Below are 15,090 nucleotides of genomic sequence, written 5' to 3' on the forward strand. Positions count from 1 at the left end.
AAAAAATATATATAATATTCTAACGTAGAGAATAAAAAAGGTAAACAATAAATACCCCTAGGCTGTCCCAGCACATGGAGCCAACGAAACTTGACAGTCTAACTCCAATTTTTATTGGATCTCCTCCTAAAATATAATCATGATTAGACCCTAAGACAAATGTTTCAAAATGTTGCATTGCATTGCACTTTGCTCTAAAGATCCCATCTATAAAATCAAGACAAACAAAGTATTGACAAAAGGTCACGGGTCAAAGTAAGAGACACAAACATCTTGTGAATTCAATTCCTAATCAACCTTGTAATTGAATCAAAGACCCCAGAGATTGAGACAATGCTAATATGCAAAACAACAATTTTGAACCTACTAAAAATTAAAATTTACCTATTGAGCAAGACCACTATTTCCAATCTAATTTTCATGTACCCTCCCAAAATCCAAATGACCAATTTGTTGAAGCTCCTTCCAAACCTTCTCAGCTTCAATGCCAGCATTGATAGTGACACTTTCCATTTCCCCTACAGAACTAGAAACAGTTTCCATGTTCCTTTCCACTATGATATCTTCGTGCCCCTTCTTGCATATCTTCTTATTCTTGTTCCCTAAACCCAAACACCTTCTTCCCACAACCAATGGTGCCTTCACAAATGCTAAGGCAAAGCAATGTAACACCACACAAGGGCAGCAACATATTGCCACACAATCAGCAATCAAGCCTCCGGTGCATGACCCACAATGCTTGCCGGAACACTCTATATGATCGCCACCACTGCTGTCCGCGGTGGCGGCGACCCTTCTCTTCATGCCATGTGACTTCTCTTCCATTTGATTGATGAATGATGATTCTCTTCTTGATGTATTGTTCCTGCAAGTAACTTTAATATGTTAAGTCTCCATCTTCAGTGACTTAATAACCATGCTTCCATTTCAATGTTGCTTACCTTCACCTTATATATCTTTGTTCTCTCTGTCTTGTTATTCATATACTAGTCTATGTATCTATATATTATGTAGGTATACTCAGCTAGATAGATCTCCATGCATTTGGATCTTTGTCAAAAATAGAAGAGTGATAATACCATTTATTTTTAGAAAGTGGTAATTATTGTCTTAAGAGTACTGATTATGGAGTTAAAAATAAAAAAATTCATTAAAAAAGTAATAATGCACTAATACTTGTGATTTTCTAATTATTCTAAAGTGGGTTTTCAATCAAAGTGATTCTAATATTTGATTTCTTAAAAGATTGGCAATATTATGTTTACTGATATAATGAAAATTTATTAAGAGTAAAAATAATCTTGTTAAATAAAAAAATGAGATGCACAAAGTTTCTTAATTCTCACGTAAAAAAAGAAAGATTTTATTGAAAAGTACATTTAAGTGCATTTAAATCACATAAAAATATATTAATGATATTTTTTATGTACAATGATCAACATTTAATTAATTACAATTATTAGCATTTCTCTAGTTAAAAACAAAATGGTTTGTGGCCTTTGCACTATGTGGTAAGGTAACATGGAATGAGATTGAAATTTTGGCAAAGTAACTGAGAGGAACATTGAGGCTTTGGTAGCCACTCACTACTACTGCATTTAGTCCAACAGCCACAGAGAGTGAGATATTAAGTACTCTTCTTGGTTTAAGGATACAGCGACTTGGTACTTGTGTTTTTGTTAGGGTGTGTGGCACTGTCCCTTTGAATGGGGCACTGTTTATGACTTGGCTTTTGGAATCTGTTGACCATTTTTGGACGTGAGTTATTGGCATTGCTATTCACATTTAATTCCCATTCACTACCCTTAATTAAAGTTTGGAATTATCTATCAGAAAAGTCAACACAAAAAAAAAACAAACAACTATTAAGGAAAGAAATATAAAAATATCTTATTCAAAAATATAAAAATATACTCAATTCTATGATTTTTTTAATATATTTTGATTATTCAAATTTGTACAGGATAAAAAACAATATATAGTAATTTTTCATAAAATAACATAGCATTTAATATTATTAATGCATTGAATTAGATTAAATTCTGTAATTTTTAATAAAAACTTATTATATACAACTTTTTATCTCATGCAATGTTGTATATATTAAACAAATCTATTTTAAAATATTAACTTCTAATCAAATTTGTTATTCATTAAATTTTTAACCAGTATTCTTAGAATACTAATCAGCAAAACTCAATATATTATGTCATTCAACAAATAGTATCAGGATCCCACCATTTTTATCATCAAAGATTCCAAATAAAATAGTTAACATTTTATTCTTACTTGCTACCTTTTACTTAACTTTGTTATCATATCATTACTCCACGGGATAGAATTAATAAAAGTACATTTTGAATATTATTAAATATTTTTTTAAGATAATACATATTCAAATATTTTTTTAAAAAAGTTTGAAAATATAAAAAATGATTATTTTAAAAATTAAATTAAAACAAAACATATATTATACTTAATCAATTGATAAAGAGAATAATTTTAAAGTTTTTGACATGAGTCATTTAAAGACATTATAAGCCGCACGTTAGTATAACATGTTATTATGAATGAATTATGCATTAATAATTAACTTTATTATTAAATTGATATATAAGTAATCAAAACAATTATTAAATATTATATTAATTAATTTTAATATATTTATTAACTATATTCTTTTTTTATGTATATACATTGGTATGTGTTTGTGATTTTTCACTTCAGTTACACGTTTAATTATTTATTTGAAATAAATTATTATAGGTTATTGTCAATTTAAATAGTATTAAAATTAAATTTATTTTAAATTATTATTTTTCATAAAAATAGTTAAAACTAAACAATTTTAAATAATTATTAATGTAGACTTAAAATTGCTTTAAATTATATTTGATGTTAAAATACTAATATAAACATTTTTTAGTCATCATAGTTTTATTTTATGCATTTAATTAAATTAATTATTTTTAATTCAATATTTATTTTTATAATATTATATTTTTATCATCTTATTATTTTTTATAACTAAATCATACATCACGGAGGTAAATTAACCTAACTCATTTTTAAAAACCAACTTAACAGAAGATAAATTTTCAAATATTATAAAAAAATGTTGATGGTATTTCCACCTAATTTAGAATATCTTAATTATTGAATATGTTGCTCTTGCTTTGACAGTGATGTCACACTGCTTACCATCTACCTCTAGAGGCTGGAGTGTGAAAACTATAAGGACAAAATTACAGAACTGCACTTGTTATAGCAAGAGTAATGATCAGTATGAAATGAACAAGTGTAAGTAGGAGAGAAGGTTAAGTTAGTAAAAGCAATGTGGGGTGAGCCAGTACAGAGTGTAACATGTTTTTACCTTAAATGAAAAAAGGCAGACATTGGAATTGATATGTGAGTTGTGAGTGTGATCAAACAAAATGTTTAATTGATCCCTTATTCCTGTTTTGGTTAGCATAGCAATTGCATCTCTTGTCTATATATGCACTGTGCACACTCCTGTTATATATTACCTTACTCTCTATGATGATCCATGTGTGTGTGTATATATATATATTGAGAGAGAGAGAGAATTAAAGAAAAATATTAGTAATATGTCATTTTAAAGTGTAAGTATAAGAACTAAAAAATACATTTAACCGTCTTATATTTAATAAAAGTGTTATGAAAATTTCTATTATATTTATTTTGAAACTTGTTTATGCATTAAATGAATAAAAAGAAAAGATAGAAAATAATTTTAAGATAAAAATTATCTTAAGAGTAATTTAATTTAAAATAGTAATTATACTTTAAAATTGTAAAATGACTGTTATTTCAAAGAAAAAGATAAAAAAATATTTTTAAAAACAGATAAAGTATTGATAAGTCATTCTTTTTAATATATTTTTAATTATTAATTAAAATTTGTTGAAAATTATAAAAATATAAAAGATAATCATTAAATTAAGATTGTTAAATTAGAAATGAAAAAAAAAAGACTCACATAATTTTTTATTTTTTAATAAATTTTATTTAATAACTAAAACTGTGTTAAAAATACATTTCTAACATTCATCATTAAAGTAATTATTCATGTGAAATTGAAATTTAATGTGAATGGAAATGGCAGAGAAAAGGTAAAATCACATCAATTGCCTACTTCTTGAAACATCACTCACTATTTATACATTGTGATTGGAATTGGAAGGGTACAAAGCAAGCCCTGCAAACATGGTATGTTGTGGTACAAATTTTGCATTTGAAAAGAAAGCATGTAAAGAGAAAAGAAAAAAGAAAAAAAGGAGGATTATGTTAGGAAAGAATAAAGAAAATGCAGTTAATGAAGAAAAAAATTGGATAATTTAAGACTATTTTTTCTCACAAGACAAAGACGCTGTAGGTGGCACAGAGATGCTCATTCACGTGAATTCCTTTAAAACAAAAAAGAGTACTATTGATCTAATACATGAATTTATTAAAAGGAAATGTAAAAATATGTGTATTTAAACATAATAAAAATGTTTTCTTTTAGCATACTCAAATAAAATATTAAATTAAGCAATCAAATGAGCACCTCTTATAAAACAATTGTTAGTAATTAACTTGGTTTGAGTGAGGATCTACCCTCGATCAACTTGTGCATGTGTAAATAAAATATTCTAGTAGTGAATCATATATATCTTCTTCCAATAGGATCCACTTTGACTACATGAGATTATAAGTTTATGTTATTTTAGTAATTCAATATCATAAATATATAAGAAATTGTGTTCTTGCAAGGCTACTAATAACCTTAATGTACTTGAAAATAATGATTGAGTTTTTCTCCAATGATGTTTCTTTCACATTATCCTTGCAAACTTTTTCTTTTTGCATAAAAATAATTATAATCAAAATATTGTTCAAAACTTCTCTTTGAATTTATAAAAACTAAACAAATACCGGCCATTCGAATTCAATAAAATGTATGGAGTTTTTATTTAAAATTAAGCTTAACTTATTTTTTAAAATTATCTTGCTCAAAGAAGATTGTTCAAGTCTGATAAAAATTATTTTGATTATGTCTTAATACATCATTTTCCCACTTCAGACATTAGCGAGTGTCTTAAACCCAATATTTGAATTAGACAAATTTTGATATTATAAAGAAAATGTTATATCTGACTCCCTTTAAAAATTTATAAAAAAAAATATTTTGACAATATTTATCTAATATCAAACATGTTAAAATTTAATGTACTGGGTTCACTCTCCAAGAGATCTGCCAATAAAATTAAAATTTTAAAAAAGAAAGCCAGGGAGAAAGAGAAAACAGATCTACTAGTGCTGCTATCTAGCTATGGTTAATTCTAATGATCTTAATTATGTATTGACTATAAGTTAGTGATACTACAGTATACTCCAGATTTAGGTAATTAAACATATCTGGCCAAAGGTGGGGGTGATTATATGCTTGCTAATGATTTTTTAAGAAAGAATAATATATCAGTAGCACAACATGATACATTCTTTTACAAAATATGTTAACTCTCCAGTTTATGAAATAAATAATTCTTAACTTGAACTTTTATTTTTACTGGGGGATGTCTGAGTAGCTTTACTATGGAGAGAAAAAGACGTCCTGTTTACACTTACTCAAATGATCTTAAAGATAAGCTATTTTTTAATTCATATGAATACGGTTTAAGGTGACATTAATTCTTCAAATTCTTTTATTATTTTAACTGTTCTAAATTTTTAAGAATAAAGATCATCGCTAGCTACTTATGCCGACACTTTCCTTATACTTAGTAGGATTTCCATATTTCATATATCTTATATTTCTGATCATTTTAAAAGCATATTCTCTTTGAAGTCCTTTGTGGAAATTTCAACAATGGGTGTGTTGACACAAGAAGTTTAGTCACCAAAACCAAATAATCAAATTTACCAGTTTATATGTGTAGAGTTGACGGAAAAAGAATGTATAAGTAGTATGTTTTCTGGAGATATTTAAATAAAATGACAAATAATTAATTTTTGTATGGCATTTTAAACTTTATAATATATATATACATACATATATATATATATATATATATATATATCTATATATATATATACTCACACACTACACAACAGATAATGCTACTATTGTAATTTACTAAAAGACATTTTGCCAACAGACTCCTCCTCCAAACCTAAATCAATCAGAAACAGAAACCCCTTTGGCATCTTAATCATTGTTAAGATTGGTGCATGTAGAGAACAGTAACACACATCTAATGCAGCAGAGGGAGGAATGGTGATCCAACATGCAAATAGGGGTTGATGGAAAGCCATATATACCCATGATGGAAAATCCACTTTCAAATTTCAGACATATTTCGACTGAAAATATCATAAACAATGGTTGCATGCATTTATGTTCATAATATGAAGCTCAAGGCCAGTGAAATTAAACTCAAAATTGCAACATAAATTAACAAAAAGAAAAGCTTAAGTTGGTTACCTCAATGCAAAGGTGGCACTTGAGAATCAGAATGAATGTAGCCTCTTGAAGGAATTCCAAGTTAAACTCCAGAATTGGTTGTGATAAGATCAATCTATTAGTGGCAATGCAAACACAAACTTGATTTGAAATATAAGAAACACCCATTTGATAGAAACACCCCAAGTTTATGTATCTAGAGAGGAATCTCCTTCTCTCTCTCTCTGCCTCTCTGCTTGCTTTATAATTTATTTTATCGTAGTTTGTAATACTTTATTTAATTAAAGACCAACCCATTTAATTATAATCATCAAAACTCAAAGGAGAACAATATTTATAAACTTTGTGTAGAAAAACTGTCTAGAGAGAGAGAGAGAGAGAGAGAGAGAGAAGTGTGATGAAGAGTCCCAATGAGGGAATATGGGGAAGTGTTGCTGTTTTTCATAGCACTTTTTCCACTGAGTCTGATCATATCATATGTTTGATTTTCTTACACCTGACCTGAGCAAAATTCAGGCACGTGAGAGGCAGAGTGCACGTGCACCCACTTTGCCTTAATTTTGTTTCACTTCACTTCACTTCTTTAAAAGGTTTTGCAAAAGGGACTCAAAGTAAGGTATCTGTGATGCACTAATACCATATTCTCATGCACTTTCCTATGTTTGGCAAACACACCAAACAGTTTTTATTTCATTTTAGACAATAATGAAGCAAAGGAAACTGCAAACGATTAGGGTTAGGGATTTGCTTTTATTTTTATATTCAAAAGAGAGATTTTGGGCAGTTTCAAAGTTGAGGGTGCAAAGCCTTTTCTTGCTTAAAGCAATCCCTTTATAGTATTACAATCCTTTTAGGAAATTAATGATATTTATGCATATGGTCAATAACATAGCAACTTATCCTCTAATACACTTTTAATTATTAATTAAAATTTATTAAAATAAAAAAAACTATTTTAGATTTTTTTTAATATATTTTAATCGATAACCAAAAATATGTTGGTAACACTCGTATGTTATTTTTATCTCTTTTAGTTTTTTTTTTTAGTTTTTCTTTTTATGTTATTTTTCTCTCATTAAGTACGTATACTTACTGAATAAATAATGCTCATTTTATGCAACGTCTTTATGAAATATTCCGTGCATTGCATTAGTATTTATTAAAATTTACAAAATTTTAAAAAAGCATTTTACTAGTAATAAAAATATACAAAAGAGCACAAGTCACTGAAAAATTTAAAATTAGTCTAATTAACAAAAAAAAATCTTAATATGATTAATTTTTCTTTTTTAAAAAAATTAAGTATTCAAAATTACAATACAAATTAAATAAAAACTTTATTTTTTGCCAACAATAACAATTTTCTATCTTTTTGTTTTTGTCAACGTAGCAAATTTCTATCTAAACATTAGCAAAATGGGCCTGACGATGTTGAGAAGAGCAAAAGCCCATACAACATGTCATACACATAAGGAAAGAAACAAAGCCCAATATTCATTATAAATTCTTCACTTTCTGCCGAACCCTAATCCCAGCAGTTCTTTGAGTAGCCGAAAGCCACTCTGCTCTTAAACTCCTCAGATTCTTAGAAACACAAAAGTGAGATATGTGAAAATATTGATCTGAACAATGGCCAATACCAAGAGGGCTTCTATATTCTGACAGCTCCTGTTTTGTGTGACAAGATGTGTCTTTGCAAACAACACTGTTCTTTTAGCGCATATAACACTCTTCCACAATTCCAAGTCCCCTTTTTTATTTATTTATATAGTGTGGTTATGCGTTTTAGATTTTTCTGTGGATTTTGGTTTTGATATGATGTTGAGTGATGATAAAAATCAGACGGATTCCCATTGATTTTTTACATGAGATCACACCAGCTACTTCTGACAACATCATATTCAAATCCATGTTTTCTTTTAAGTAATTTTTCTCTTGTTATTATTATTTTTCTACATTTGACGGTGGGCCTGTGACGCATGAAAATTATTTGCTACTCTTGATGGTGAGATCCCATTTGATGATTTTTATCCGCCAAGATCTCTGAGGCCTTCAATTTATGGTGCTTGTTCACCTTCTATATGCTTCGTGCTGATTCTACGTAGTGATGAGTCTGCATTAAAACTTTGGATAAATAAGTAAAAGATGAAATCTGCACTCTAATTTTTGGGGGGTTTGGTTTTTCATTTCAATTATTGTTTGGGAGTATCTCTGTGATGAGCCTACAGACCTGTAATGATTTGCGGGAATGATCGCAATCATTAATGAACATCTAAGGGACTGAGTTATATTGAATTACTCCCTCTATTGTGATTCTTTTTTTAGATGAATATCTTTTAAGTCTTGAAGATGTATTTGAAAAAGCCTCTGAAAATAGTTTATGACTTGATATATAAGTTTATTAAATTATTTTAATTAGTTTTTTAGTTTCTTTTATTAAAATAAAATTTTTAAAACTTGTTTTAATAATTTTTACAATCAAACATGTATCATAAGTCAATATGATGAAAACTTGTAAAACAAGTTCTTAAATTGCCATTCATAATAAAATATTTATGTAAATACACCCCTAATCTATTAGCCTGACTTATTTATAATCCAATTTCCAATAATCAAAACCATTCCCTTGGCCTAAGAAATTGATGAAACCAAAGGATTTGAATAGAAACTGGTGGAGTCATCACCATTAGTGGTGGACATGTTGAATTTGTTTGAGTGAGATTTTTCCAAGTGTGTTGAAATTAACTTAGATATGAAGTAGGACATACCTCCCCCCCTTTGAAAGGCGAGTTCATTTTGTTCACCTAATTTTGATCTTCCTACGGCATTACTTCTTTCCATATTCAATATAGTACCTACCAACGTCACCTTGTTTAGAAAACAAAGTATTTACTAACCTTTCTGAAAGTTGTGCAGATTTTTCAGTTGAACATAGCAATTTAATTATTGTAATCTTTGACAGCTAACATGCAGTGTTTTAAGGTTGACATTTTCTTCAAATTTACCTCAATGCTGACAAAATGAGCTGATTTTAGTAACTTGTTGCAACGGTCAACATGCTAAGTAATTAATTAGATAATTTGCGTAGTTTGACATAGAATTAAATAAAACTATATATTATAATTAAATCATAAATAAATACAAACATTACTGAACAAAAGGAAAAATGTGCCTCATCTACTTTCTTTTCTAGTCTCCTGAGCTAAGGCACGCCATAAATAAACCAATATTTTAACATAACTATGACATGAAATTTCATCTAATATTCACTGTAACACCTAAGTGATCTTGACATGAGTGTGCATAATTTCTCGTTAGATAATTGAAACCTATGTATAGAATTGTTTGATGCATCCCCACATATCTTGTCCTTAGGCATCCCGATATCCTTGGCAAGCTTCTCTGCTTCATTATAGGTATCAATTACATGATCAAAGCAAATGTATCTACCGGAAGCATTGCTATTCATTGCCTTGAATACGCGTGCATGAGCTTCAGCCAATGTTGTTACTTCCACCGTTGCTAGCAAACCATGAGAATACATTTCTTGGGCTCCTGAATTTGCATTTGTAAAATTTTTAGATTATATTTTATCATATTAAAATCAAATGGTACAAGAAATTGGACCAATGATTTTGGTAATTGGTATTACCTTTGAGATAAGCAATAGTAGCTGTTGAATTCCTATGACAAAATTCAGGACCTGTAATTAGAGCTGGACAAATTGTAGTTAGCTTCAAACCCCTTTCATTAGCTATTCTCCAAGCAACTTTCTCTGCCCTCATCTTGCCCAATGCATACCAGAGCTGCCATATATTTAAATATTAGAATAACCCTTCCAGTTAGGAGCAAATTAAATGTTAAGATTAAAAAATACACCTAAAGCTTGACTAAACTTGCATAATTCTAACCGCAGATTATTAATTTACATTTCCTTTTTCTTAAATAAATCAAGTGCAATGTTGTGGAAATTTACCTTCTTGTCTATGCAGAGTGATTCAGTGCTCCATGAGGCATGATTGATAACAGGGGTAAGGTCTGGGTGTGCATTGTCTTGCCACACACAAGCTGACAGTGATGATGTGAACACACATCTTTTTATTGAAGATGTTCTTCCACATGCTTCCATAACATTCTCAGCCACCTTCACTTCAATCTCTGCCATGGATTTCTAGATATCACACAGAAAATTTTGCTTAGACATTATACAGAAACTTTCTCTTTTAAATATTTATGATGCCATTATCACAACAATTAAGAGCATGTTTAATTTATATTTAAACGATCATAAATTTGCATTTATTTAATACTACCAATCGTAGGTTTAATCTGTTTTCACTCATAATAAATCATGCAGATATTAACTATACCCTTTGTATAAATCATGGCATGATTCAATAGTTAAATCACGTGTAGCTTTAATCACATTGTGCTTAATATACTTTTTTTTACCATATGGTATCTGTTAGTCAAGGTTGTAGGGCAAGGAACGAATAATAATTGTAGTATCGTTTTCAGCATACTATTATAAGAATGACAAGTTCTGTTCCAAAAGTGAACTTCACCAGCAAGTAATTAAGCCGCTTAATTATATATTAGTTACTTGTCAGTTTGCAGTGGAACCATCAATTCACCATAAATCAAATAACCATAACTCGTACAAATACTTAATGAATTGGGGGCTAATCAAACAAGTAATCATGTAGCTACAGTTAATGATGATTTTGCCACCTCTGTAGAGCTATGGCTTGTCGTGCAACACGATATCAATATTGCTAGCCACTCAAAGATACATGAAGTGTCATTAATTAAGGGTACTCACAAGATATAGGATCGATTTAGTGAATGAGATAAGTGAATTGAATAAAATTGTTAATGTGATAAACAATTTACTGTTTAATACTATACTCGAAGAAATATTTATTGAAAAATGAATGAACTTGAGTGATAACATAAGATGTATATACATACTGTGTATCCAGAGAGACCAGCAGGATCGGTAAATGCAGAGGTATGAAAGACGCCACGACATCCCTCAAATGCTTTCTCCAATCCATCAACATCGGTTAGCTTTGCCATTATTACTTCCATTTTTCCTTTTCTTATACCCTTCACCTTCTCCATGTCCTCTGCACCATCTCTTTCACCATTAATGATAATAACCCACCCACTATTCCATAATTACGACCTCATCATAATCAAACATTTTTTTATATTAATTCATTCATCGTATTCGTTTGTTCCGTTTAAGGTACTCTTGGTGTTGGTTTACCCATGATAATGTTTTATATAAATCTATAACTTATTTACATTAATCATTCTTTTTATGTTCTTGATTGTGGACATTAAAATAAACCAAGATCATATAAACTACAAGAAGTTCAATATTATATAAGCCGGCTCTTTGTCATATATGACCGATTCCTTATTCAAAATCGTACACTAGCATACTAATTCTTTAGTAATGACCCACCAAATTAATTACTATTTAATTTGATGGATATTTTGCTCAGTAAACATGGACATCAAATTGCCAAGTGTTCATAATTTTCAATCGCAGAGAGTTTGTCGGGTTAGGAAACAAACAAAATGCACCGAAACTTGCACAGTTTCAAAAAAAATGATAATTACATTTTTCTATTATGTAATTTTATAAATAAATATAGATTTTTTTATCTAATAAAAATCACATAAAATTAACTAATACTAAAAAATATATTTTAAAGAAAGCATACAGCTAGTTTAACCAATACACAGTACTCTCACATCGCTGACGCAGATTATTCCGTTGACGTTTTATAAACCAAGCTTTTTCATCTAACAGATTTCATAGGTTACATTAAGGCAACTTAGAAAATAATATTTTCCCACATTTTTCCTCATAATCTTTAACTAATCCTTGAACAATATACTGAGAACCGCTTTCTCTGGAATGTTGAGATTTTATAGCTCATGTTTTATGAATTTTTCTTCCCTCCCCTGTTTCTATCATACCTACCCAGATAAAATTTTATGTTTTCAACCTTAATTTTAACAAGAAAATCAAAGTTGTTAGCAAATTGTATATTATTATTTAGAGCTCCTTCATCACACCTTGAACTTATCCAACAAAAAGATCATACTTTGCTAAACACCCCACTAACAATACACAGTTTTAAAAAATGGGAGAAGGAAGAATTAACATATTATCAATTCACCTAAGCAAGATAAATGTGTGTTTAAAAATTTAGATTCAAGAAAGTAACTTGTCTATTTCCACATGAAGTGTTGTAATACATATGGAAAGCAAATTTTTTACATCAATAATATTAAACTCTATAATTTATAATAATAAAATATTATTTATTAAGTTATGAATCAAAGTGGGAAGAAGTGATTTGTTAGATAGGAGAATGGATTTACCTGGATTGTCAACGATGATTCGAACAGAGAAACCTAATAGCAAAAGATGGTTGACCAAAGCAAGCCCAAAATAGGAAACACCACTTGTCACACACACCATAATGTTCACATCATCATCATCATCATCATCATAAGAACTAACAGGGGTGTTTTTTCTTCGACCTTCGTCGCCTTTCCGCCGGTGAACAGCGGCGGCAGCCACCAGGTTCCGGCGAAAGGCCTCCAGCTCCGCCCTCTTGCTCTCCCATGTGCGCATAACACCCATTATGTTATTATTAAGAGCAAAAACAAGTGTGTATGGTGATATATAATATAAAGTGTATAATATATGATATGAAAAATAAGATGAAGAAGAAGGGTTTATGGTTGGTGTTGAAGAAATGGAGTTAGCAATTTATAGATGATTCAGTCCAAAGGGTCAAGTGAGTGCCATTTCTGATACTTTACCGTCAAAGTCCAGCTTGGCGGGTTTATTATTCTTATCATATATTTATAAATTAACTATATAATGTTTTTACATTATTTTTTGCATATATTTTTAATTATCTCCTTCTCTTTTTTTCTTTTTTTATTAATACCCATTTCACACTTTTTTATGGATGTTAAATAACTGTTTTTATTTATAAACAGGCTTCATTTTGGTCCCAATATGCACCCTCCTTTCCACTTCTTAGAGGCTCCCAATTGTTTTCCTACCATTAATGAGATGGCAGCACAAATTGAGCAATAGATCTAATTACTGCATCTACCAGACATCTTTTTAATCATTATATACATAAAGTACTAAATTAAATGATAAAACCGTTTGTGTTGAACATTTGATTTATAATTGAACATATTAGCATTGAATGGCTTTTTTATAATCCATAGTTTATTAGATTTTTCATGTATGGTGTAAGTATAATAGAAAGTTAGATTTATTCATGAATATTGTACACTGCTAAACACACATTATATGTTTGTAAGAAAAATAACTTTTGTAAGAGTTGAATGTGATCACTTTTTTCCGTTTTGTTTGTTCAGCCTGTTTTCTACTTTCGTGGACTCATACAAAGATTCCCCACTCAGTTTCTGCTTCAAATCTCTTCTCTTATTATATAATATTACTGTATTTATACGTTTATCTTTTTTTTATAGGCAAAACAAATCTTATTAAAAAGAGTTCAAGGGGAACTCAAAACCCATATACATAAAAAATTATTTACTCAGAGAAATAAAAAGTAAAAATATACTTATACAAAATTAAGACAAATGCAATTTCGTGGGTTCAAATACCAATCAGCTAATATAATAGCTTCTCCCTTACTAACAAGTGATAACCATTTTCAGGATCTCAGAATAATAGAATCTAGGACTTCCCTCTCATCCAAAATACCATTGAAAAATATAATTCTATTTCTATGCAACCACAAAAACTACACTGTACTTACCCAAATAATTAATAAGCATATTCCTTCTCTTTTATTACAGCCAACACCAACCCAAGAAAGCAAGTGAGTTGATAAAATTAGTTCATCTATGATATGTAGAATATTATTTTTTATTTATTAGATTTGTTTATTATATTAATAAAATTAGTTTCAAGTCAAGTTAATTTAAAAACCTATATTTAAGTATGATATTTCAAAAGTGAATTTTATATAATTAATAAAGTACAATTGGTTTTAGCGTGAAAAAAATTACGATTACTTGTATTTTAAAAATTTAGAGAATGAAATATTAACTATACTTATTTTCTTGCTCACCATATAGATTAGCAAAGGGAAAAGAAACTTAATTATTCTTTATTATATTAAAATTAAAGAGTACTTATTAAAACAAGTATTTACAAAATATAATTAATTGATATATTTTTAACTATTGTTTTTAATGCATTTTGAGTTTTGAACTGTATTTAATTAACTCTTTATATAAACGTTTGAAATTGAAAATACATAAATAGACCATAAAAGCATTTAACTCGCAACATTTACATTAACATCGACATCACACCCGCCTTGGGTCAACTTCTTGCTTATATGTTATCACTTTATATCTTTCTACAATTTTTTTATTAATTTAAAAATTAAATAATAAATATATATATATTAATTAAGTATCTTAAAAGTAAAAAAAAAGTATTAAATAATTAAAAAGATTGAATTCAAATCTTAAATATGAAACTATATTAAATATTTTTTTAAAAAAAAACTATGATTTATAATTATTCTACTTAAATAAAA

General features: G+C 28.8%; 2 protein-coding genes and 3 non-coding genes across 5 annotated transcripts; 3 read left to right on the plus strand and 2 right to left on the minus strand.

Annotated features, from left to right (window-relative positions):
* Positions 1-411: 411 nt before the first annotated feature.
* LOC113867579 lies at positions 412-825 on the minus strand. Its single transcript, XM_027502973.1, has one exon. It carries the CDS (start codon positions 823-825, stop codon positions 412-414), a length of 414 nt encoding a protein of 137 aa, XP_027358774.1.
* A 7,460-nt stretch (positions 826-8,285) lies between these two features.
* LOC113868257 lies at positions 8,286-8,361 on the plus strand. Its single transcript, XR_003505278.1, has one exon. It is a non-coding gene; the product is annotated as a small nucleolar RNA R12 (small nucleolar RNA).
* Positions 8,362-8,433: 72 nt separating this feature from the next.
* On the plus strand, positions 8,434-8,517 carry LOC113868278. The gene has a single exon (XR_003505299.1). It is a non-coding gene; the product is annotated as a small nucleolar RNA SNORD24 (small nucleolar RNA).
* Positions 8,518-8,672: 155 nt separating this feature from the next.
* On the plus strand, positions 8,673-8,756 carry LOC113868277. The gene has a single exon (XR_003505298.1). It is a non-coding gene; the product is annotated as a small nucleolar RNA SNORD25 (small nucleolar RNA).
* A 794-nt stretch (positions 8,757-9,550) lies between these two features.
* LOC113867761 (cinnamoyl-CoA reductase-like SNL6) lies at positions 9,551-13,258 on the minus strand. Its single transcript, XM_027503214.1, has 5 exons — positions 12,869-13,258; positions 11,438-11,595; positions 10,443-10,637; positions 10,119-10,272; positions 9,551-10,021 (listed from the first exon to the last, which is right to left on the minus strand). Exons 1-5 carry the CDS (start codon positions 13,131-13,133, stop codon positions 9,726-9,728), a joined length of 1,068 nt encoding a protein of 355 aa, XP_027359015.1. The 5' UTR covers positions 13,134-13,258; the 3' UTR covers positions 9,551-9,725.
* Between the last annotated feature and the right edge of the window lie 1,832 nt (positions 13,259-15,090).

The sequence above is a fragment of the Abrus precatorius genome, unplaced genomic scaffold, assembly GCF_003935025.1.
Source record: "Abrus precatorius isolate BTA unplaced genomic scaffold, Abrus_2018 Scaffold5, whole genome shotgun sequence".
Lineage (NCBI taxonomy): Eukaryota > Viridiplantae > Streptophyta > Magnoliopsida > Fabales > Fabaceae > Abrus > Abrus precatorius.